Source organism: Doryrhamphus excisus, linkage group LG20, assembly GCF_037039965.1.
Source record: "Doryrhamphus excisus strain RoL-2023G ecotype Guam linkage group LG20, RoL_Dexc_Guam_v1.1, whole genome shotgun sequence".
Taxonomy (NCBI): Eukaryota; Metazoa; Chordata; class Actinopteri; order Syngnathiformes; family Syngnathidae; genus Doryrhamphus; species Doryrhamphus excisus.
In genome coordinates, this window is record NC_136376.1 from 13,345,001 (window position 1) to 13,369,982 (window position 24,982).

At 40.7% G+C, this 24,982-nt stretch overlaps 3 protein-coding genes across 8 annotated transcripts in view; 1 reads left to right on the top strand and 2 right to left on the bottom strand.

The window, feature by feature from the left end:
• Window positions 1-5,523, bottom strand: part of LOC131108026 (serine/threonine-protein kinase ICK-like) — a 7,647-nt gene extending 2,124 nt beyond the window's left edge. The window contains exons 1-9 of one of the 2 annotated variants that reach the window (XM_058058659.2): window positions 5,359-5,523; window positions 4,229-4,493; window positions 4,040-4,094; window positions 1,912-2,033; window positions 1,752-1,831; window positions 1,542-1,674; window positions 1,171-1,342; window positions 918-1,085; window positions 1-247 (exon numbers count right to left, since the gene is read on the bottom strand). The exon at window positions 1-247 is cut by the window's left edge and continues 110 nt beyond it. In XM_058058659.2, coding sequence (XP_057914642.2) covers window positions 1-247; window positions 918-1,085; window positions 1,171-1,342; window positions 1,542-1,674; window positions 1,752-1,831; window positions 1,912-2,033; window positions 4,040-4,094; window positions 4,229-4,329 — 1,078 coding nt within the window. In that variant the 5' untranslated portion in view covers window positions 4,330-4,493; window positions 5,359-5,523. Of the gene's footprint in view, window positions 248-917; window positions 1,086-1,170; window positions 1,343-1,541; window positions 1,675-1,751; window positions 1,832-1,911; window positions 2,034-2,308; window positions 2,363-4,039; window positions 4,095-4,228; window positions 4,494-5,358 lie in introns of those variants that run through there. The other variant, XM_058058660.2, reaches the window with a different exon arrangement.
• A 564-nt stretch (window positions 5,524-6,087) lies between these two features.
• On the top strand, window positions 6,088-11,351 carry fbxo9 (F-box protein 9). 2 transcript variants are annotated; one of them, XR_013630462.1, is made up of 13 exons: window positions 6,088-6,282; window positions 7,302-7,379; window positions 8,317-8,448; window positions 8,532-8,589; window positions 8,903-8,999; window positions 9,117-9,247; window positions 9,325-9,439; window positions 9,671-9,789; window positions 9,862-9,952; window positions 10,023-10,118; window positions 10,226-10,324; window positions 10,738-10,892; window positions 10,976-11,351. XR_013630462.1 is itself a non-coding variant. In XM_058058290.2 (13 exons), the coding sequence occupies exons 1-13, from the start codon at window positions 6,280-6,282 to the stop codon at window positions 11,082-11,084; spliced, it is 1,278 nt and encodes a 425-aa protein (XP_057914273.2). In that variant the 5' UTR covers window positions 6,092-6,279; the 3' UTR covers window positions 11,085-11,351. The 2 variants fall into 2 exon arrangements, 1 of the variants encoding a protein (XP_057914273.2); XM_058058290.2 differs by having other exon boundaries at window positions 6,092-6,282; window positions 10,226-10,319.
• Window positions 10,498-24,143, bottom strand: elovl5 (ELOVL fatty acid elongase 5). Of its 4 annotated transcripts, none has more exons than XM_058058291.2 (8): window positions 23,988-24,143; window positions 20,549-20,613; window positions 20,271-20,458; window positions 18,318-18,395; window positions 17,035-17,206; window positions 16,000-16,124; window positions 13,959-14,093; window positions 10,498-12,818 (listed from the first exon to the last, which is right to left on the bottom strand). In XM_058058291.2, the coding sequence occupies exons 2-8, from the start codon at window positions 20,604-20,606 to the stop codon at window positions 12,699-12,701; spliced, it is 876 nt and encodes a 291-aa protein (XP_057914274.2). In that variant the 5' UTR covers window positions 20,607-20,613; window positions 23,988-24,143; the 3' UTR covers window positions 10,498-12,698. The 4 variants fall into 4 exon arrangements, with proteins under 4 accessions (XP_057914274.2, XP_078655534.1, XP_078655533.1 ...); XM_078799408.1 differs by having other exon boundaries at window positions 10,498-12,823; window positions 13,964-14,093; window positions 20,549-20,608; window positions 23,984-24,143; XM_078799407.1 differs by having other exon boundaries at window positions 20,549-20,608; window positions 23,984-24,143.
• Between the last annotated feature and the right edge of the window lie 839 nt (window positions 24,144-24,982).

Sequence of the window (24,982 nt, forward strand, 5' to 3'; positions counted from 1 at the left end):
GGTACGCAGCCGCAGGTGGCGCCGGGGCCGGGACGGGGGAGGGCTGCTGGATCTGCTGCAAAGGTCTGGAGGGGGTGCAGTGTTGGTTGTGGGGAGGGGCCTGGGAGGGGGGCACAGGCCTCAGATGTAAGGACTGCTGCTGTGGTGTCTGTAAGGGTAAAGGATGCGGCTGTGGTCTGCCCTGCTCCAGGATCTGCTGAGGTGTACCCAAAGCCTGGCCTACGTGGAAGTAGGAGTACCTGAGAGCCTGGACATGACAGTAAACAGGAACGTGAAAGTAGTTTCACAGGCTGTAAAGTGCAAATACTACAAAAATAACTAGTTTAACTGAAAAATATCCAAATATATATATATATATATATATATATATATATATATATATATATATATATATATATATATATATAATTACACAAATGTGTTAATTAGCAGGACTATGTAAAAACTACTCCACTAATTTCCATGAAACTTTGTAGCTAAGTAGCACTTTTGCATAGCAAGGACGCATTACAATGTTGGTGCATATTGGAATACAAATGTGAATAGAGGAATTAATTTTCTCTTGTCCCATAACAATATCACAATATCAACCTTGACTTCATGTAACTTTGTGAAGAGCAAAGAATGTTATTCCATTTTGACAGTACATTCATTTTTCCATCTGTGGCAGGAATAGTGATTATGTCTTTCATAACCCCTCCTGAGGCTTGGCTGAGCGCCATCATAGCAAAATGATTTCAACTGTTGGATAACCTTTGCGTCAATATGCCGGCCACAATTTTTCCACGTAGGCAGACACAAGTCTGCTCTCTAATGTGGCCCCCAATGTAAGGGACCATATCTTAGCTCATAAGCAACCCCTCTACAGAGAGACTGAGGCAAAAATGGCATTTCAGTGTCTTTCCATCGTAAAATACCTGTGCAGACGTCGGTCTCTTCTTGGGGTCCCATTGGAGAAGGTCAGTCATCAGATGGATGGCTTCTGGGCTGGCGTTAGGAATCAGTGTCTTCAAATTGCTTGGAACACACTGAGGCCAACGGAAATACATGGCACTGGCTAGCTGGAATCCCTCCGGCCAATCATTCTAGGAGAAAGAGACACTTGTTTCCAGCTAAAGCCATAAATCCACCCGCTGCATTTGGATCTTGCTCAGACAGTCAATAAGTTACCTTCTTTGGTGTACCCAAAACTTGGCAAATCTTGAATATGGTGTCCACTTCGCTGGAGCCGGGGAATAAAGGTCTGAGGGTGTACAGTTCTGCCATGATGCAGCCCACCGCCCACTGGTCTATGGGGGAACTGTAGGATGTGGATCTGAGGAGGACCTCTGGTGCTCGGTACCTGCCCAAAAATCAATACGGTAAGTAAATACTGTAATTCCTCAAAAACAAGAGTGGACGAACACCAAAATGGTAACTATGTTAAATGTTTGCCCCGTCGACCTTTCATGAGCAGCGAGACGGATGACATAACAAATGCTTATCCAATTAAGGTGTACAGTTTGGGTGTGACCCAAAACAGGACTGTTGAGCTCCCTCACCATCTGGTGGACACGTAGTCAGTGTACGGCGGTCGAGATCTAATCTCTCGTGCTAAGCCAAAATCAGCTATTTTCACCAACTCTGGACCCATGCACAGAAGATTCTCAGGCTTCATGTCTCTATGAAAGAACCCTAAGAAAGAAAGACAGTTACACCGCTGCGTGGGAGGCTGACTGAGGTCAGTGGAGTGGGGGTGCAATAAGAGATACCATGTTTATGAATGAATGCAAGCCCCTGGAGGATTTGGAACATGATGTTTCTCACCGCCGATTCCGGGAACAAGCGAGCCCTGCACCAAGACACAATAGAAAGAAAAACTCAAGAAGTAGAAGTGGAGAGCACAACTTAGTGGTGGCAGACACACAGTACCTGTCTTTCATGAGCTGATACAGATTTTCTTTCATGTACTCGAAGATAAAGTACAAGTGGTCATTTTCTCTGATGACCTCCTTCAGCTTGATGACATTAGCGTGGTTGAGCTTCTTTAAGGACTGAAATGCAAACACAAGCTTTTTAGTAAACAATTACAGAAGTGCTGCCAAAATGAATCTTAACAACACACAGCAGGATGCACAGGGAAGATTCAGGTGTAACCATGCTGCATTTCTAAGTCAGGAGGGAGAGCTTTTATGGCTTAAACATGCTGTATTTTCAAGCTATAGTACTTGTGTTCTACAAGCTTGCTTTAAAAAGGTCAAGCTGGATGAAGGTCAAGCTTACGTAAGGGAGAAGAGCTGAAAAGTACACAACAGCACACAAGAATCACCTTCCACTCTTAGCGCTGCTGTGGGGCTGTGTGCTTTACAGTGTAACATTCAGTCTGAGTCGTGTGAAAAGAAAAGACAACACACTTTGAGTTTCTCAGCTGAATTCACAGGATCGCTAATGTCCAGCAAAAATACCACAAGCCTTTATTGCCATGTTTTAAATTCTAAAATATGGCGGGACGAAAGTGAAAAATAAACAAACTTAATAGCATTTAGTCAAGACTAGCTGATTCAATTTAAAGCAAAATGAAATGTATTATAATACATATGTAATGTATAGTCGACCTTGTATCCTTGTAAAAATACATTTTGAACAATAAATGAATAAACCCTATCATCTACTATAATACAGTTTATATGTAATAGGGTTCAGTAAACAAACCCACTCTCCCTCGTCTCATAAACTGCCATTATGAGAGCAACGTACTCATCCTTGCCCTGGGCATTGGTTCTGCCCATATGATGTACCTATTTACATTGTACAGGTAGTCCTCGCCCTCAGGTTACAAGTTCTGCTCCTACGACAAGTAAGTTGAAGTCACTCACGCTTGTACAGAGAACACACGAAGGACACTGCATACCATAATTCAATTCCATAAAACAATGGAATAAAACTAACTCCTGTTGCTTTCATAGGAGCAGATCCTTTAACATGCTCAAGGATACAGTTGCAACCTGCCAGTTAGCCAATATAGCTTTAAGTGATTTCCGTGAAAATGTATGTCAAGGAGACGGGCTACGACAGGAGCCCGTTTTGTTTTTGCAGCAAAGAGGTTGTTGATCAACCACCTCTGTCATCGTTACAACACCCGGGTAGCCATTACAATACCATCTTTAGCCTTAATAATAGTTGCAACAGTCCAGCAGCCAATACTGAGCACATGTTTTATTCTTCCGCTGCCTCACACTGTACCAGGAACTACTTCTCGAGCGAGTCTCGCGTTTACGGACAGAAATCTCGTGAAGATCACCAAGACAAGTGTTGTCAGTTAATACTGTCGAAGAGAACAAACTCACACCAGCCAAGATTGTCTTTTCTGCTCGCGAGGGACAGCAAAGCTTACACTTCCGTGCTCGCTCCTCCAAACTGTCAAAGCTTTGCTATCCTTGTTCGCTTTTTATTGAGTCAAAAGCAAGCATATCATGAGTTCATATTCCACGAAGAAAGCTGAATACACAGTCTGCGGCATTGTTTCACTTCCCTGAAGATGTGCAGAACACTGAGACTGAGGTTTTACTTTCCTGTTTCACCGATGTTATTCTTTGAACAAGGTTCATGCCCTTTAAGATTGGGTGTGTGTTTTTTCAGCTGAGTGAGCATGTATGGGTGCAACACATTCTTACACAAGGGAAATGGGTGAGTGTCTGTACATTTTCATAACTTCTTAGTTTTACAATACAACACTTTGTTTCACAATATGATAGCGAAAAGCTTCCAATTTCTTTCACACAGACCAAAATTAAGGCTTTAATTGATTTTGGAACTGTGTTTGTAACCATGAAATGTTGTAACACGGGACACTGTTAATCAAGGGCCACCTTAACGAGTCCTTCTACATACAGTATTATCTTATAGATACCACCAATAATAATTTAAGGGCATTTATCATTTTCATGTGGAAAAAAGGTCGATGGAAGAAAATCATACATGCAGTGAATTCCCTCTCCTCCTACTTCAGTGCTTGAATTTACAAAAATGTAAGATGTGTACTTGAAGGACATCTACAGACCTTGACTTCACGGAGGTTCATGCATTCTTCCCAGGAGTAAAACTTTCTTTTCATTCTACATAAAAAAATAAAAATAAAAAGTTAATGTTACTTGGATACACTCATTGTTGCCAAGCAATCATCAAGTACACCTTACATTTTGATGGTAGTGGAGTCCAGAGTTCAAATAAAAGAAAAACAAACACTCACTTCTTTATGGCCACAAGCTCCCCTGACTCCAGGTTGCGTCCGAGGATGACCGATCCATACGTGCCATCGCCAAGCTGTCGGAGGGTGCTGTATCTGTTCATTGTTCTACTCTGTCCATACCATCACCAGATGGCAGATGTCAACTGGCTGCAGAGCTGAGATTTGCTTGCCTGCTGCTGAATGCAGCCAAATGTCCTGTGCCAACACCACAAGTCCACAGGCCGAGCTGGAGGACTCATGGTGTCATGGGTTTGCCTCCTCCTGGCTGGAAAAAAAAGCATAGGGACATCTTATATTATTATACATCAATTTTCTCAAATAGTTGGGTGGGCCCCCTGTGGCGGAGACTGCTGGGGGGACGTGACAGGCTTTCATTTTAAAGCAGACCTACCAACATATAAAAATCCATAGTACTCAACATGCAATTTGACTCTTGAATACGGGTGTTTGCTCTCCATTTAGTTGTATTTTCGTGGTTTCGGTTTCAAGTTCAGTCTGCACCACACAGATAAATGAATAAATATTACTTTAAATATCAGTTTCTATAGTATCTTGAAACGGCAGAAAATAATTGAAAAGCACTGCTATACATGAATCTACAAATGAAACGCACATCACATCATTGCACTGCACCCTCTTGGCAAATCAGTGTGCATAAAACTAATACAATAAATCACAACAACGTAGCATTATATCATCCCTTCAAGAGGATTACAGTGTCCATATTTGACTAAAGTCTGTTGAGGTTGGGTTATTTTTGGTAGTGGACGACCTGTGAATTGTGGCGCTATTAAACGTCACATGATGTATGTAATACTATATAGACATGGAACGTTACGTACAGTATGCGCATACGCATACACACTCAATTTAATAACAATTTAGTATACATGTCAAGCTAACAAACACATTAGCACGACAATTTTCCATTATTGCATTCGCCGTTTATCATGCTTGCTTAAAACAAACATATTAGCTTTGCTTTATGTTTTAGCTCATTCAAACTACTTTTTGTTGAGTAAATTCTAACACCCGAGTAGGAGTGGCCCAGCTGATAGAAATCAAAATAGGCTACGGGATGCAACAGAACCGAACAAGATGCTAAAATAAAAACAGGAAACAATTCTCACCCTCCTCGTGTCAATTCCACAAAAAACATAGCCGAACATGAGCTGGTTCAAAATAACCCCTTTACAGGACAAACAACTGCATCTCCATCTTCTGTTTTGTTCGCCACATATCATAACCGGAATCAGAATCAGGCCCAATCTCATTTGGCAGAGCGAGTTCATGAAAATCTCGCGATGTTTAAAAACAGCCCCCAACACATGACACGACAGCACGAAAAATTACAACATGTAACTAAATACTAATCTTCGTAACTTTGCACGTTCGAAATTATTCAATTAACATAAATAATAACTAAGGTGTATACTTGGCGTTTATCTTCGTTACAAACGATACCTTAACAGCAAGTTCTGTATCTATACGCGAGCGTTAAGCGAATGCGGAAGTGAGTGTAAATTGTTTTGTTTTTGCTTTTCTTTGATTAAACAAACTTCTGCAAAGATAAATTGTATTAATTTTACTTCGGTGCTCTAAAAGCAGTTGATGAATGCGTGGCCATTCTTCCACTTACAACTGCAACATTCAAATATGTTTGGCTGTGTACTTGGTGCTTGTGTTGACGCTTCAGTGCTACGTGACTTAAGTGCTTATTAATGTAATGCGCAAATGTACTGTATCATAACATACACACGTTTGGTGATAACTGAAGTGCAATTAATGTACTATTGCAGTCTGTACAAACAAACGTGTAGAGCAGTTTCAAGTCAAAAGGGGGAGTTGTTAGCTCGCCAGGTGATCCACTTCCGGCTTTACTAGACGTTCAGGCTCGGGTCGGACCTCTCAGCGAAATGGCTGCTTTCTTGCGTGCGCGTAAATATGTTCGTTGCGTGGTCCGTTTCTCCGACCGTGAACTGTAAACGTTAAACGCCGACCATTTGTGAAGATACAACACACACCAAAAAGACTTTCCTGGCCAAGTTGTCATGGTGGGTCACCGTGCTTGTTAGCCATTAGACAGCTACAGAGACGTTAGCATGCTAGCTGAGTTAGCATACTTAGCGTGGCACGTTTCTCGCCACCTGTGTGCTCGTACCCTATAAATTGCCACATGAGACTAACTAGTATAGTTAATAAACATAGGAATGATCTTCCTGTTATGTTATATTAGTACTGCTAAATTACTGTTAAATGACACAGTAACGACGCTGACTGTTACCGTGAGTTTATACTCACTAGCAAGTACTTGACTAGCAACTTGTCAAATTCAGCTAATGGCGATTGTTTTTAAAACTCACCCCATGTAAACATGTTGCATTTATGACAGTTTTCACGGCTAATATTTTATCTGCCTTCATTTCATATAAAATAATGCATTCGTTAAATTGGGAGTAAAAACTGCAGCAAAGAGAAAATATATTACCCTCTTAAGGGACAAAATATAGTTAATGAATATATGGATTAAATGATTCAGGTACTGTGTATGTCAATTCACCATAGGCGATAGGTGTACCTTGGTATGTAAAGTGCGTGTGATACATCATAGTGTATAGTATAGTATAACATAGTATAGTATAGTATAGTATAACAAGGGTCCACTGGGCCTCAAGGGCTCAGGATTTGTGTGACGGTTACCATGTATTATATAGTATAAACTACTAAGTTTGCGTAATTTTGACGTAATAACGAGTTTGATTGAAAACACCACATTTATTCACTTGGGATGTGACAGGGGACTTCTGGAAGAAGCATCATCTTAAGAAAAATAAGAATATATTTAAAGTGACTGCTTTGCTTTCAACAGTAAACAGAGTGCTTGGACTGAGCAGGAAATTAAATATGTACAAAATATTCTTCAGGAAGTCATTTTTTGGGGTGTAGGAGAGGCTCCAACTATTTTATATTTTCTGAGGCTCACTCTGCCACACTCAGCTTAGAGAATTTTAAATTATTGTTTTAAAATGTTATCATATTGATTCGTGTTTTTCTCTTTAAAAAATGTTACCAGGCTGAAGAAAATGTGGATACTGGTGGTACATTGGGGGAAGGGGAGGAGGATGACACAGCTGATGACCCAAATCTTGAGGTGACATTTGTTTATTTGACTTAAACCATCATTTATTGCTGTGTTTTGTAACTTCAGGTTGGTGAAGGAACCGTATGCAACTCGTTCCAAATAAAAAAAAAAATTGAAACCCCAAAAAATAAAAGACCACCACCACCGGCTAGCATATGTTGTCAATACTAGGTTAAAATAAAATATTGTACTAAAAGATTGTCAACGTGGGTGTTATTGGCTGACAACAATGTGGGGCCTGGCTTTCAGTGTAGGAGCACGAAGAAGTATAATGCTATTCTGCTGGAGGCAGTTGGAGGAACCTGCTGCATACTGCCCCTTTAAGCCGAATCACCACAAAACTGGATACACACCTTTTAAGTGTGTTTCCCACAGCATTGCCCACAGCATCTATTTGTGTGTCTTGATTATGTCAATGTACAATTTGCATCATTGTCTATGATGCATGTTCATTTAAGTTTTAGAAAAGGATACACAACTTAATAATTGAGTTTTAGTCTGTTGTGGGTGAAGGCCACAGCAGCAGTAGCCCGTGTTCTTTTTTATTTTGTTATTATTGTGTCTGTTAGATCATTTAAACTTGCAATAAAAGCCGGTTGTTCCAGCAATCAAGTCTAGTGCTTCTCACTGAACAATTACTGACACCTAGTGGCCAATGTTAGAATACATAATTCACAGTCTTCTTAATACTTAATATATTGTATGTATTTTACTTAATTTATATGTTTGAAAATGCTTAATTTGGGCAAAATAAGAACAACTTGCTTAAATAGGCATATTTTGACTAATAGGCCATATCCAACCATGAAATAGCATGAATTATTAATGAATATATGTTTGAAAAGCCATGAGTGGCGAGGGATCACTGCTTTCCAAATTGGTTTTGTAAAAAAATAACACCAACAAAATGAGGATACAAGTCTGTGTTGCTGTGATTCATCTGCAGCTGGAGCTCAATGCTTTCCGAGCTCAGTGGATGTCCGAGCTCAAACCAAACTGCGACGTGAGCGGCATGGGCCTGCGGCTTCTGCGGACCTCGGGTCAGAAGAGGACGCAAGAAATTGCTCGGGAGGAAAAGGTATGTCATGAAAAGACATGAGTGGACTCTTAAGCGAGGAGACACTGTCATTTATGTATTTTAAAAAAATGTTCTCCACTCAGGCCGCAGAACTGTTCTTGAGGGCTGTTCAGGAAGAGCAGAATGGAGCAGTCTATGAAGGTGGGTGTATTCATGTCATTCACTTGAAATAACCTGATCCACAGTTAGACTGATGCCATCAGAAAACCTTGATTAACTACGGTAAAGTCTATATTTGAGCATTAACTGTCACAAGTGCAAAAATAACTTCAACCGCTGTTAATAACAAAAACAGCATGAAGCTAATGCTAACAGTCCACAATTCTCCTTTGGTTATGATGATCCTGACTGACTGGTCAACGTGCTAACCGCTAGTCCACCGCGCAGCCTCTATAATGCTGTAGAAATCCATTTGAGTTGCCTTGACGAAGTCTTTGACATGCTTGGTTGGCAGCTATCAAGTTCTATCGCCTGGCTATGCAGCTTGTGCCTGACATCGAGTCAAAAATCTACTACAGCCGTCCAGATGCCGATCGGGCTGAAAGAAACTAGTAAGATGCTTGACATTGTTGACAGGGTTCTCGTCTGTAGAAGCTACTCCCTTCCTACTACTTCCTGTAGGTGTCTTGTCCTTGCATTCAGGGGACCTGTCATTTGTTGTAATGTAGCAGGGAGGAGAGAGATGCTGACGGAGACATTGAGGATCTGGTTGCCTATTTTGAGCATCAGCTCACATTGGGAACCTCCTGTGCTAAGATTTGCACTCCTGAGTTGGAAAAGTCTCATGTGCATATATCAGGTATAATGTACATTTAATATCTTGGATGTCTTTCATTTCCACGATATCCCCCTCACATTTATTTCATGTGACTGTAGCATTGCCACGGGAAATCCTGATGTACATTTTTCGTTGGGTTGTGTCGAGTGACCTGGACATGCGAGCCCTGGAGCAGCTCTCGTTGGTTTGCCGTGGATTTTACATTTGCGCAAGGTCAGCATGTGTGAACGGTTTTGCTCGTGTCAAATGTTGTGAGTGCAGCATCAAGTGTGCCCCACGTCAATAATAACATTAAAGGAGACTCATAGCCTCACAGCCACAACAGCACTGGTGGCCCCCCCAATGCTTCCAGTGTGTCATGTGTATGCTTGCCACTTTGTTTGATTGCATATTCATGTATTTCCATTGTTCCATTCATTCATGATTTTTTTTATGCCTCTGTAGAGATTCTGAGATTTGGCGTTTAGCCTGTTTAAGAGTGTGGGGACGCAACTGCACCAAACCTGGATCCTTCCTTTCCTGGAGGGAGATGTTCCTGCAGAGGCCCCGTGTCCGCTTTGATGGTATTTATATGTTGGATTATTTGCTGTCTGTTTGATTGTGATGATTGCTATGAAGGCATATTATCTGAGTAGGCGTCTACATCAGCAAGACATCTTACATTCGTCAAGGAGAAGAATCTCTAGATGGTTTCTACCGGCCTTGGCACCATGTTGAGTTCTACAGGTAGCTACACAGCTTTTGCACCGGCAAATACTATGAACTAGTACATCAATATATGTGGTTGTTTTGTTAGGTACCTGCGCTTCTTCCCTGATGGGACAGTTCTCATGCTGACCACACCTGAGGAGCCTCTCTGTGTTGTCCCTGGCTTACGCACTAAGAACGTCAGGTGCATTTTTGTTGTCTTTTTTTTTTTCTCGCCTCCGCACTGAAACATGCAGTGTTTCAATCATGTCTGAAAGCGTGTGTCACCAAAGTCTTTCCTGTTTTTTTCAGAATGGATGCTGTCATGTTTGGTCACTTCCGTCTGTCACAAGAGACGGACAATCAAACCAAAGTTTTTGCTGTCGTCTGCAAGAAAAAAGAGGAGGTACAGTAAGTGTGTTGGAAGACTTTCCATGTCAGTTTGCGTCCTGAATTAGGTGATGTCTTCTGAGACGTTACTCAACACCTACCGCGAGGTGTTATTCTACCTACTGTTATTAGAAATATAGTACCCCCCCCCCAAAAAAAAAGTGCAGTTCCCCTTAAAGAGGATGAAGCAGACCAGGAATACAAACAACTTCTGAATTAATATTTATTTTTGGCATAATTTTCCATGTAATTTTCTTTTAAAATGTAAGTACTAGAAATTCAGATGAAAGCTAATTCATCTTTTAAATTGGGGGGGGGGGTAGTTTTGTTAATCCTTTTCATTAAAGCATATCTTACATTCTTACAATATATCAGTTCACCACATCACTCTTAGCCTTCCTGACAACCTCGTTCTTGACCCTTAATATCAACAGAAATCATCCGAGATGCAAAAGAATCGGTTCTGCAGGCGGAACCCGGCCCCCGACGCTGAGCACACTTTCCATGTAGGACTCCTTCTGTCCTCTGGGGGGCGTCAGAGTTTCAATAAGCTGGTGTGGATGCATCACTCCTGCCATATCACTTACAAGTAAGACCAAGGCACAAGTGAGAGATAGACATTATTACAGATTGTGTTCTTAGCTGAAGGTATGATTGGAATTTATTTTCTAGGCTGACTGGGGAAACTGTCATCACTGCATTTGACCTAAACAAGATGTACACGCCGTTCTTCTTTGGACGAGTGAAGAGTTACACGGCATTCTCAGAGCAGCCGCTCTGAGCAGACAGGACACCTGCATGTTCATCCATCACTTAAACTCACAATGTCATTGTCAGCCTCCACAGTTTATGCTGCAGCTGGTTAAATGTCTAATCAAACCTTCTGGATTGCTAAATGTTTGATGTTTAAAAAAATACAAGTTAATTTTCTGATTTCAGAAATGTTGCACGCTAAATAATTAGCACATGTGCCCGGCAAAGAATGTTAGCATACTGGTTTTGTTCCATGGTGCACTTTTCTCCCTCAAATAAAGAGCATTAAAATGAATATTTCATTGTATTCATTTTCAATCATGAACACTGAGTGCAATACACACTGAAGGCGGTTATTAAATACAAATGTGATATTTCCAACAGATTTCCAACATTACATAATCCATTTTTTCTGAGAACTGAACATGGAACGGATCAAACAGGATTTACAGGAGGGAAAATGTGATTTCAAATTCTGGTGGTGCAACAATTACAAATCAATAGCTCAAGGTAGAATGTAACCAAATGAGCTAGAAGGACAAGGCAGCCAATGCAAAAATGCATGTTGCCTTAACAGTTCTTACCTCCGTTTATTGTGTTACACTTGCAGTTGTGCTGTACTTGTAGTGAATGCTTGCGTGTGCACCACTGTCCCTGGTATCGATCCGCCATGTCACGCCACTCTGGATAAAAAGCTGTTTTATTTTTTTTGCATGCAGGCTCATAATCAATATCTATGAAGATAATTATATTCTGACATGAGCACAAATGCATCATCAGTCTGACTTAACTGTGAAGTAATGCTATTATTTATTTAAAGAAGCATGTACAATTCTAAAATGTTTCTAAATGGTTGACCAACACTTCCTGCACTAACTAAATGTGTCATTGAAAAGCAGACGCAAGAACAGCACCAGTTGGATTTTTGCTTTGCAAGCTGGACGTGGGTGAGACCTGTGTGAAATGTGTCTGTTTGCTACCTGTCTGTATCGTAATAACAGCAACAACAACACGGCATCACCGACGCGAAAAAATAACGCTTAAATAAAGTATTTCATTACTGTCCACTGATGATGATGTCATCAATCAGCACAGAGGTGGTGACATTAGCAACCAAGTAAAACAGGTCCATGATGATACTGTATATATCCAACACAGTGGCTGATGATCTCTGATATGCATGCATGGGATTTTACTCTCTAATAAATGTACCCCTTTTCTGAATAAACTAAAGTCCCATTAAAAAGGAGTGCTAAGGGTCCTTACCAGTGTTAATTTGACACTTTTTAGTGAACGAAATGGCTTAATATCAATATTGCGCAATAAGCATCTTGTGCATCTCTCTGCAGAGGACAGAGTATTTAGGGATTATGCAACAGCCCAGCCAGGCAGGACACAAGGAGTGTGCTCTTGTTACACACATCAAGGACGAGCCTACAGCCTGCTTAAAATTTCCATCAAACTCACGGGAGCTTTCATGTGAGCTTTCATGGAAAGCCGCCTGAGATCAGTAAAAATGTTTGTGTGTTTAAATAAAGTACTGAAATAATGACAGGCTTGTTGTGATGCTAACAACACAATAGCAAAATGTCTCCTGGCAGCTTTAGCAACAAGCTACTGTGACAACAGAGTCTCCCAGATGTCAGTCTGTTCTCAGTTTGTCTTTTCTGTGAGCAGTCAGCTCCTGCGATGGCGTCCGGTTTGTGCGTCCGTTTATCGATCGCGGTGACCCATCCTCATCCCTCTTGTGTTTCTTGTATGTCTTGTGTGGGACAGAGAGAACAAAATGACTGTCAGAATACACCTCGTTCTCTTTATGGCAACCCTGCATTGGCCATCTGAGATGTTGGCACACCACAATTTGGAAAAATTGCTCGGGATTTGCTGTTGGCAACTGTTTTTCTTTTGCATAATTGGCTGAGAAGTGTGTGGAGTGGTGGCGGTATACTTTCATGACGTACTGTTGGTCACCCAAGATGTCCGCTCCAAACACTTGGTACTGAGTAAACCAATGACTAATTATACCTTAAATCCTTGTGACTCCAACCCTGGGGTTTGGGTTAGCCTTGCATGTTAGGCTTGGTTAGTTAGTTTAAGATTAGAGTTTGAGATTAGGGCTCAGGTTAAGGATGAGGGTGAGGATTTTGTGTTCAGGCTGTGGGTAGTGTTGTTTGTGGGTGGGAGTGGATTTTTGCTTTTTGTTTGATGAGAAGGTTGGTAGGGTTTAGGGTTTAGGGTTTGGGGTTTGGGCTGTTAGGAAAGGTTACGTTTTTTGGAGGTATGATTTGAATTTCAAGTTTTTGTTTAGCGTTGGCGTTTCAGGTTAGGTTTGCTGGATCATGTTATCTTTTTGAGGTTATGATTTGTGAGGATTTAAGTTTAGGGTTAAGACTATGTTGGGTTTCATGTTGCGATATGGATATGGGGCATGGCTTATTGTTTATTGGGGTGTTATTGGGGTTTCAGGTTACAATTTATGTTCAACATTGCAAGGTGGTTTGCCTTCAAGAGTTAGCATTAGTGGCGTAGGGTTAGGATTTGGGGATAAGGCTGGGTAGGGTTTTAGTTTACTGTTATGATTTTATCATTAGTGCTCGGGTTTCAGTTAATAGTTAGGGTTTAAGGTTAGCATGTGCAAGGTTTTGGGTTAGTGTTTGTGATTAAGGTTACGGTTTAGGACTTGGGTTCAAAGTAAAGGTTTTAGAGGTAGAAGATTAGGGCAGGTGTTGCTACATTTTAGGACTTTGTATTACAGACCATGGTTTTGGGTTAAGAATGTGGGTTTAAATAAGCTGGTAAGAAGCCGTGGCTGATTGTTGTTGGCAATAGGACAATTCACATCATCTGCTGATGCTAGTTGAAAGTCATCATTCAACAATCAGAAGATAGGAAAACAACTGACCTTAAAGTAGAAATTGGTGAAAAAGATCACCAGGCTGAACATGTAAGTTATTTCGAAGTAGAGCCATCCTAAGGGCAAACCACACGGCCATATGACAGCACACATCGTCTGCAACACTGTCAATATGAACTGGATCTGAAACATGACACACATACACACGCTGTGTAGTTAGAAGGTGACTAGAAAGGCAGTATCGATCCAAAGCCCAAAATATCTTTAACGGATGCATTCTTCCTTCACCTGTGCTTTGCTTGAGCAATTCCAAGTATAAAAGGTGAACGTTTCCGCAAGGACAAAGCGATGCTCTAGATCAGGGGTGCTCACACTTTTTCAGCATGCGAGCTACTTGTCAAAATGATCTACCCACTACAAAAATGCAAAACATCTATTTATTTTCAAATGTATTGAGGATTATTTGTACGTACAATGTATGTTATGTACCTTACATAACCAAATGAGCCAATATTGCAAAACACACATAATTAACTATTAACATTTTTTGTAATTACCTGAGTTTACTTTGATGACTTGCACTGAATTGAATCAGCCAGGGATGCATAGTCCGGACAGTAGCTGCTGATAGCCAGGTTAGCCAGGCAAACGCACTTCGAAAAAGACATTGTGAAAAAAAAGTCCACCTCCCATTCCGTATGGAAGTGATATGTTTTTTCCTTTTTACTTGGTCCAGCTACTTCACTCATTTTAGTGACCATAAACTTTAGCGAGGGCTTAAAATCTGACGCAATTCGCCGACTAGCTTAGCACTTTGCATCGTTGTTTACGCATGAGCGGTGACCTAAAGGTCAAAATTCAGTTGTCATCTGACTGGTTGTCCTGTATGTCAATCAAGTAACAGGGATGGATGATAGGCTGACATCGTAAGTTCTGCTGCACTTAGAGACGTTGTTTGATTTGATTGGTCACCCGAAGGGCAACATTCAGTTGTCATCTGAACGGCTGCCCTGTATATCAATCAAGTGACGGCATTGATGCTAGGATGATATTTTTTTAATGTCACGCCGCGATCGACCAGCGATCGACCAGCGATCGACCAGTACCACCTCCGCGTTCGACCGGTAGATCGCGATCGACTTAATGAGCAGCCCTGCTCTAGATGGACAAAAGTATTGCTACCACGACAGCCACACCAGGTGAAAATAGAACAATAGATAGAAACTCTCCCTTTGCCTTTATAACAGCTTCCACTCTTCAGGAGACACTCTACTCAGGAGTGTCTTTGATGGCTGACTGGCAGATGTATCCCAATACCATCAATTCAAAACTATAGAGCGCACCCATATATTAGCCGCACACGCACTAAATTTAAAAAGAAAAGAAAGATTTGTACATATACAGTGGTATGAAAACGTTTGGGCGCCCCTGATCAGTTCCAAGATTTTCCTTTCTAAACAACTGGTTGTTGGGATCACACAATGAACTCCTGTTCTCCTGCTGTCCTACGGGCCATCCAGTCCAGCTGGTATTTTTCCTGCTGCACGTTCTATAGCTCCGTCTGACTAGAAGTCGTAAGATGGGATATTTGGTAGAGAGTCCTTCATCACACACATTATCAGTCTCTCGCTCTTTTTCTGGAGGCAAATTAGCCATTTAGCTTGAGCTATCATCTTCATTTGAGTGGTTAGCGTGCAGGCCTCACAGCTAGGAGAGCCGAGTTCGATTCCACCCTCTGTGTGGAGTTTAAATGTTCTCCCCGTGTATGCGTGCGTTTTCTCCGGGGACCGTTGGTGATAGTGGGCGGTTGGCAGTTGGACAAACAGAAGCTGTAGTCATTCTACACTTCACCAAACTTACTTAATGATGTATCAGAGATTGTTTCATAAGACTCCAAAACATATCAGCTTCCACTTCACTCATCCACATCAATACCTCCTTAAGCTGCACTCCAAGCATCATGGGGAATGTAGTTTTCAGCCACAAATTAGCCCCATCACTGTACAGGCACCAGAGTTCAAAAAAGTAGTGGAAATGACGGTACTTTAGTTGTCCATACAGCGGAGCAGAAGGATAAAGTTGTCCTTACCAGCTGCAGCTGTGTGATGTACTTCTTCCACCAGAGGTATGGCCGCATTGCAGGGATGGCAGACAGGCCGTAGTAGGAGTACATAACCGTATGGACAAAACTGTTGAGGCAGGGCCCGAAGTATGCTGAGAGACGCAGGAAGTATCAGTGAGTCAGCTGACTACCATCATAATGATTTAGAATTTGTGTGTTACAAGATCTCGCCAGATGAAAATGCTAAAAGAATTCTCGTTCAAAACAACAGAACAAAACTAGTATCCTTCAATAATAAATAAATTCATTCATCACACGAAAAATGAAAAAGCACTGGATAATTTTGCAGTATGTTGTCATGTGCATGCATGTCTGTTTTCGTCATCTCTTGCTTCCCAAAGGGGCAGAGCATTAGCATTAGCATAGAGCATTCACTATTCAGCATTCAGGAGTGAGACCTCCTCTCATACAGTCGTTTTGTCTCTGTGAGGGGTGAGGGGAGGCGGGGCCACTCGCATACACACACGGCAGTGCAACAAGGGAAGGGAGCCGTGTGAGTAGCAATGCAAGGTAATGAGGTAGAAATTCGGAGGGAAAATAATTGGTCAAATCAAATGTTGTGTGCATGTGTACATATGTTTTTCATTGTACTTTTCCTAAAATGAATGTTAAAGTGTAGTACCGTCTCATTCTCTTGGGCCCTATCTCGTGCATCGTCTTCTCTCGAGAGTTGCGTGTCCTAACAAAAAAGCACTTCTCAAGCTTTACGATAGTAAAGCTAATCTGCAAAGCAGATCTTTTTCAGTATATTTTCTAGGGATGCTCTGATCAGGTTTTGATGCTGTCGATACCGATCATCCCTTAGTGAAATCAGCCAATACCGATGCCGACCGATCACACAGATGAAGTGTAAATGTTTATATGTGCTACAGGCCGTATTATGGGACACCAAGTTTTTTCACATGAGAGCTTCCTTTTACAAAATGAGAACGGCGATATGAGACAGTGATTTGGGGTCTGTGTTAACATCACTGCAGAGTGTTGCTGAATCCAAATACTCACTGTGGCCGCAGGGGAGCCAGTTCATGACAAACCACCAGATGTTGAGCATGCTGGCGTGGTGGTAAACGTGAAGAAAGGTAATCTGGTGATTGTTCTTCCGCAGAATAAAAAAGATGGTGTCCATGAACTCAATAAACTTAGAGAAGTAGTACCACCACAGGACATTCATGACCTGAGACACAGAAAAACAAAGTCAAACAAAACTTGTTCAAACGTTATTCTTTTTGTTTTTAATAAAGAGCACCCATAAGAGCACCAATAAGATGATGAGACCTGGCGATGGAACTTATGAAAAGGGTATGGCCAACCGCGTTGCCAGGAGTTCTGGACCCCATGGAAAAAAATAAACTGTATATACCGTATATGCAGATCCAGAGCACCTCAAACATGCAAGAACTTGCATGTTTTCAATGCATCTGTATTGTGCTTGTGGTGACGGTGGGGTTATGGTATGTATGGGCAGGCATATGTCGTAAGACAGCAAACAAAGGTTCATTTTATTCCTGGCATTTTAAATGCACAAATGCCGTGACAAGGTCCTGAAGCTCAATGCTGTGCATCATCCATGACCATCACCTCATGTTGCAGCATCATAATGCACAGCGCCATGTTGCAAGGATCTATCTGTACACAATTCCTGGAAGCCTGGCCCCCATACTCACCAAACATGGCACCCATTGACCATGTTTGGGATGCTTTGGATCGGTATAAAATCATCCCTCGTTTATCGCAGCTCATTGGTTCAAGACCCGACCGTGATAGGTGAATTTTCACAAATTAGGATTCCTTATTTATAAATGGAATATTTCCATAGGTAAAGCATAGACAACCAGTTTACAAAATTCTAAATAAGTTTATTTAAAGAGGACCTATTGAGCTTTTTCCACTTTTCTGACCTATAATTGTAGTTAGAATGTTGTATTCTCGTGGTACACCACACCAAAGTTTCAGATAATGACGTTTGCGCATTTGGTGGTGAGCCCTGAAAGAAGTTTGGGATGGCTCAAAACGCTCTGTTCCAAAAGGCGCGGTAAAACTGCCCCTTTGTGAAGTCACAGAGGGGCAGACCTCCTTATATGGTTCTTTTGTGCAGGAAGCACAAATCAAAGGATATGCAGCTGGAAAAGGTGCAGATTCTGCAAAATCTAAAAAAAAAATTCTGTGTGGGTTATCCACAACTCAAAATGAGCATAATAGGTCCCCTTTAAGGAAACACAATGAGCAGCAAAGAACATGGAGAAGTTGCACCTTGCCTGTACAGACAGCATGTCACACTCACTCACCTTGTTATCAGATTCCTGTGCACTGTGTGTGTTTTGGCAGTAGAAGTCATAGCTTCCTTGCCACACGGCAGTAACAAGCTGTGGACAGAGACAAACGATGAATACATAGTATGAACGCCATACATGTGAGTACATAACTGCATGTAATGTATCTTCATGGTCTTGTTCAAAGCCATAGAAAGCCAACCATAGAAATCACTTTTGACTGCAATCAAACTTCTGTGTACTTTGATACCAATCAGGTGACATTAAGTGCAGGGTTTATGAACCTTATGCAATATAGAGAGGTGAAACAAGAAGTCAGTCAGAAGGGGAGGAGAGGCACAGTTTTTTTATATATCAGTGAATCAATGAGTTTATGTTTACACGATGTCAACTGTTTATAAAAAGTTGACAATAGCACAGTATTATTTAATTCACACAAGCCAACACCAACGAATAATTACTCATCTGAGACCATACAGTTATTGTGACTATTTCAGTGAAGAAGCAATGGACACAAACAATCGTTTTAGTACGGACACGAGTAATAACACAATAATGAGAGGTGACATTAAACACCACTAAGTTTGGATTTCAAGCACTCTGTGCTGAAAGCTCAGTGTATCTGCAATTGACTACTCTGGCTTAGGTTGCATTGTCTAGCACAGACCCACATTCATACCATGCTAAAATGATGAAAAATCAGAAAAATGTTGGCAATAAAAAAGGCAAGGTAATTTATTTTTTGAATCAAAAAAGTATCGGACCTTATCACAAAAGTACCAAGCCAAATCGAATCGTGAATTTTGTGTATCGCACCCCAAGCAACTTGGTCAGAAATATGTCAATTTTCTACTGTATGTAATTAACAGAAAGATAGTGTAAATGACAGGACAGGATTATATAGCATATTAGTATGTATTTTCAGCTCCAAAATTAACTAACTATGTCAATCAAGCTAAAATGTAGCACAAAAGTCAAAAATCTATTTTGTTTGGCACTTGTCTCTTTAGTAGTAGGAGAACATATGAATGAGGGCTGGAAGGGGTTGTGTTCTAAGACATCACGTCATTCCAGGTAAAGTCACTTGTTTTCAGAGTACTTTCCAGCATATAGTACAAGAAATTCCACAAGTTACCCTGATAAGGTCACCTGTGAAATCAAAACCGTTTCAAGACATAACATGTATACATCTAAAATATAAAACATATAAGGGAACATATTGAATGAGGTGTGTTCAAACTTTTGTCCTGTACTGCAGTTACATGTAGTAAATCAAACATCCGACTCAATAGTTACAGTGCGTGATAAGAATATCTACTTTACGTTAGCTTCCTGTATATGTACAAACACACACACACACACACATTATAAAGTAATTTTTGTGATGTTAGAGATGTCCTTGACTGCATCTTGCGTTCTTGTACCGAGAATGAAAAAGTGCCAGAATGAATGGAAGAGAGACGTGTGTGAAAGACAGCCATGACATATCATATGCTAACACTATGCTATGATAATTCATACGCTAACTGTTGTTCTTATATATTTTTTGGTGGTCATGGTGAGAGTTTGACCCTGGAGGGGATTCATTCGATTTCCATGATTGCAAATAAAAAGAAAGGTATAAAGCAGTTTAAAATGAAAAATGAAAAACCGCTAAAAAGGTCATTGTTGACATTGTTACGATGACTCAAAAGGCGGGGGAAGTGAACAAAGAGGGTGTATTTTATATGAGAACCCTTCTAGCTACATCTCATTCACAATCTATGATGAATAGGTCCTATGCTGTGGAGTCTGGGGTCAGAGTAGACTTCCTGGAGTCTGTTGCCTGACAACGGGCCCTCCTGCTATCAGACAGTCTGATTGATTTGAGCATGGATTAGAAAAAAGAATCAATAGGTAACTGACACAGTACTGAGTATGGAACATAATTCCCTCATTGCTGGTTTCTAGTAAAGCCATCATGTGTACCTGGTAGAACATGCAGAGGGACAAGAGCGTCAGGCCTGTGTTGTAAAGCACAAGTACGCCTCTGCACGAGTACGGCTGCCGGTGTCTCATGTACTTGGGCCCGGTCCACACCACTACAAGGTACACCAGGGTGAGGGCAAAGGTTGGGGAGTAGTTGTCTAGCAGCAGCCAACCCCGCACCCGCTGATCTGGAACGGTATTAAATATGGGTACTTTACGCTTCATTCATTACATGACATTACTTGAAACGAGACTCCAAGTTGACTATATGAACTGACCTCTGGGGCCCAGCCATGACCCCAACAAAGTGTTAAGTCTTTGATCGAAGGCCTCCATAAATCACCTAAAAAACAAAATACATTCAGAACAGCTTAGAAAACGTTTCACCTCTCACCCAAACAGGCTTCATCAGTTCATGCTCACAGACAAGGGACACAGACCAGTCAGACTAGATAGGACAGTTCTAGTCTGAGAGCTTGGTGCAAGATCCAATCTGTTTATCCGCTAAAGGAGGAGGCGGGTCCAGACAGGAATGTTCTTTAGTGTTGTCAAATCACAATCATTAAGATACGGTACAATAGAGTGGGGCCTCTCCCTGCCAACTATGGTCGTTTGGGTGGTACCACCTTCATGTAATGATGGTAATGACTGTGGCTTGGTTTATTTATTAAAGGCTAAATGACTGAGAATATCTCCACTGACTGTTGTGGGTCCCCCCTTGGAGCATGAACTGATGAAGCCTTCTTGGATGAGAGGTGAAATATCTTCTATGACAACCTGAACAGTCCAGTTGCGATTGATTGAATCCCCTGAGAATACAATAACCTTGACGAATGACAATATTTACAGGCATTGAGAGCTAGCTTTCTAACTAGCTTTCTAACTACATTATTGAAGCCTATAAACACATTGGCATTGGTCTGTTTGGCATTTGAACAAGCACTACATCCTTAATTCCATTGACATACAGTGGGGAGTTGTGATTAATTCATTACAAAAGGTCTAACAAAACCCAAACGGAGGCAATTTTAACCATAGGAAATCATGTAAATCCAATTAATGCTTCCCAGACACGCAAAGATATCAACATGAAATAATTACAGTTGTACATGCAGAAGTCAATATGAAATAAAGCATTCTATGGCCCCATTGTGGACTATTTAGCAGTCATACTCAATACAAAAGGCTGCACCGTGGTGTTGGCATGTTGGCCACACAGTCAGGAGATCGGGAAGGCCTGAGTTTGATTCTCCGCTTTTGCATCTCTGGGTGGAGGTTGCATGTTCTCCCCATGCGTCTTTTTTAAACACACAATATGTGTCACTGGAAGGTCAGAGTCCCCTAATCCTAGCAAGCTATGCTCATACTCATGCTAAGGAAGTTAGTCACCCAGATGCTTATCTAATATCTTCAACAAAAATGACCTTTGTTCTGTCATACTAATCCAGTACTTGTCAATTATTTTCTGTCATGCCCCCCGCCCCCTGATTTGAAATAGTAGACAAACTAATAATATTTATTAACTTATCTGTACCATACAGACGGACCTTGAAACTGGACCCAGGAAAATGCAACAAAATGGAGAGCATACAAGTGTATTCAAGAGTCAAATTGCGTGAGTACTATAAATGTGTACATGTTGGAAGGTCTGCATTGAAATGAAAGCCTCTCATGGCCCTCTACGTGCTCCAGGGAGGCCAGCCCCACTATTGGAGAAGCACTGTATTAATCTAACAGCGCCTTTAAATCCTATCCTAATACAACGCATGCTTATCTACGTAATTATCTTCTGCATAAATGACATACTGTGCTCTTATGGTAGTCTAACTGCGCCTTTACATCTTGACACTATAACTTGAGCAAATTTACAGTAGAAGAACAGCCAACGTGTACAGTTTGTACACATTCTTGCCATTGATGTGCTATCACACATTCTATTCATTATCAGCCACAAGCTATTTGCACGGTCTCGTTTTTTCTTTTTTCTCCTGTTAGGGTTCACCACCGTCTCATGAACTGTTCTGGCGTACTTTTTACACCAAATGCTATCCTTGACAGAGCCCTGGCAAGAAATTGAACCCATGCTGCATTATCATGTCCCAGTGTCATTTATTATTATATTGTATGTACAGGCTGCATGTATAGGCTCCAGCATGATAGGCTCCAGCATACCTGCAGCCCTTAAAGCGGTACAGAAAATGGATGGATGTAAATACACACACACACACATATATATATTATTTTTAACCACAGATGGATTACAGATTTGAGCAGGTCAGAGGTCACGTTAAGATTAAAAGCACGAAGGGTTAACAGATTAGAATAACCTTGGATTTAAGCGACCGAAACATCAGTTATCAAATTTAGAGAAAACATGAAAATTTAATCTCTGTGTGTGCAGCCTCTACACACGACACTGAAATATGAATATGAATATAAATAGGAGCATACTGCTGACTTTGTTTACATGCTTTTAAGCAGGGATGTCCAAAACTTCGCATACTGAAAATCAAAAGAGGTGGGGGTGCCATGTTGATATTTGTATATATGTTTTCATTTAGCAAATTTGGCATTTAGCATTTCACTTCCTTCCCCTACATTTTTGCTCGGTTTTTGGTTTAATTTTTACAACATGCCACGGGGTCAATAAAAAGCAAGCTGTGCAAGCCCTGCATTGAGGCCTAAAATTAAATTACACTATAACATATAGTAAAGTTAGGTATTAATTGTGTAATGATTATTAGTCCAACACGGTATCACAGATGCTAGTGAGTGGAGAAGATAGTGCAGTTGATTTCAACACTTTGGTTGGAGGCAATTGATTTGCTGTGGCAAACCCTGAAGGGAAAATGTTGCCAGTATGTTGGAATAGCGCCACTGTTGTTTTGGAAAATAAAACCACACAAAAAAACATTAAATAGTGATACAAACAAATTTCAGTAGCAAGGCGCCCTTCAAAAAATCAGTAAAAGGTGAGATGTTTTGCTGCATGTTATGAAGGTGGAAAGCAGCGCCATCTGGTGGGCATAAATATATATATTCTACACATATATAGTATACATATATATTTCATTTGTGTGTATATATATTTGTGGTGACTGCCTGTTAATGATGATATTGTAATTATTATAATATTTCTTGGCAATGAGACTTCAATCATCCAGTCCACTAAAGAACATAAAAACATAGAAACATAAAAAGCAGCATCAGTAGGACCTGTTATATGCACATTTTACATAGGTACAAGTTAAAGGTCATTTACAAGGCAAATAAACAGGTTTTGCAGGGAAAAACCTAAGAACAAAAACAAAAACTTAGAAAATGAACTTCTTAATCCTTTCCATTTGACCGAATTGTATGACAATGGACATTTTGCCAGAATGCTACTATAACGCGGTTTAACCGGTGATTAGCAAACTGTAGGTATAGTTAGCAAAATTCTTGTATTGACGAGTCGATAATGTGTGATAGACGGATAGAGTAAGACTTACTCTTAACAGCACTTGCCTACTACCAATTTTACAACATGTACTGTTTATTAAAGTATACAGTAAACATTTAAATATTCATGTAGGAACTTAGCTAGTTTGTATGAACATTGTGCTAGCATTCCCCAACTGATTTCACAGAATTGACCGTTTAAAAACTCTCACAGATACCGGCAAACCCCCGCTTTGAGCATCGTTGGGACCGACATAAGGACATAAAAACACTCACCATAAAGTCCGCGCAGACCCAAAGACTGCCACTAGCAAACACGAGTGTGTGACGACTCTTTTTTGATGGAAAATCCCGTCTTCCAAACGTGGCTGTCGGACCGGTGTAAGCACAAGTACAGCCTTGTCAGTCTGACAAGAAGGCAAGAACTGAGTCGGTGGGGCTTGAACGTGTAAGAGGTGGTAAAGGACTACAAAGATGGCGGACGGACAGCGGACCTGACTAGAAGTGTTTCCATATTGAAAGCGAAATTATCACTGAAATTAGGAAAAGTGATTATTTCGACTCAAATAATGGCTTCACGTCCATTTGACAAACGTTGTTGATTAACAGAACAGTCTTTTTCATGTATTTTAAAGGTAGTATGCAAAAATCACTTCAGTGCAAGTCACATTATGAAGAATATCCACTGTAATTTTACCTACTAAAATATTCAGCTCAACTTACACTTTATATCTTTTATTTGACGTGTGTCTGAGTCTCGGTGCAGATGTTTATTACGGTGACAACATTTTATTGCTGTATTAACACTGGTACTGTATCATCTAGTTCGCCTTGTTTCGGTAAACAAATAGCACACTTAAAAGGAAGTTCATAATATCCAAAATAAACAAGAACAAGGTACAAGGACCTGTTATGATACAATCATTAAACACAAGTGTAGTTGGACATTCTCACATACCTTGCACATAATGATCTTTTAAATAATGACAAATGAATGATGCAGATCATAAAAAGACTCGTTTAAGTAAAATAAGTGTATTCAAAAGTCACATATTGAAAGTTGCGCTTAAAATACTGTAGCTGGAGTTGGACTTGGTTTGGGCTGTGGCTCACTGCTACCATCTAGTGGCCTTTGAAAAGACATACAGCAGCACGGTATTAACAATTGATCAAATAATTTCAGAAGATTGACATTTTTCCTCAAATTTGGCGCCGTTTTTTGAATGGTAATGCTACCAAAAAAGTAACCGACACCTTGAATCTTGATGTGC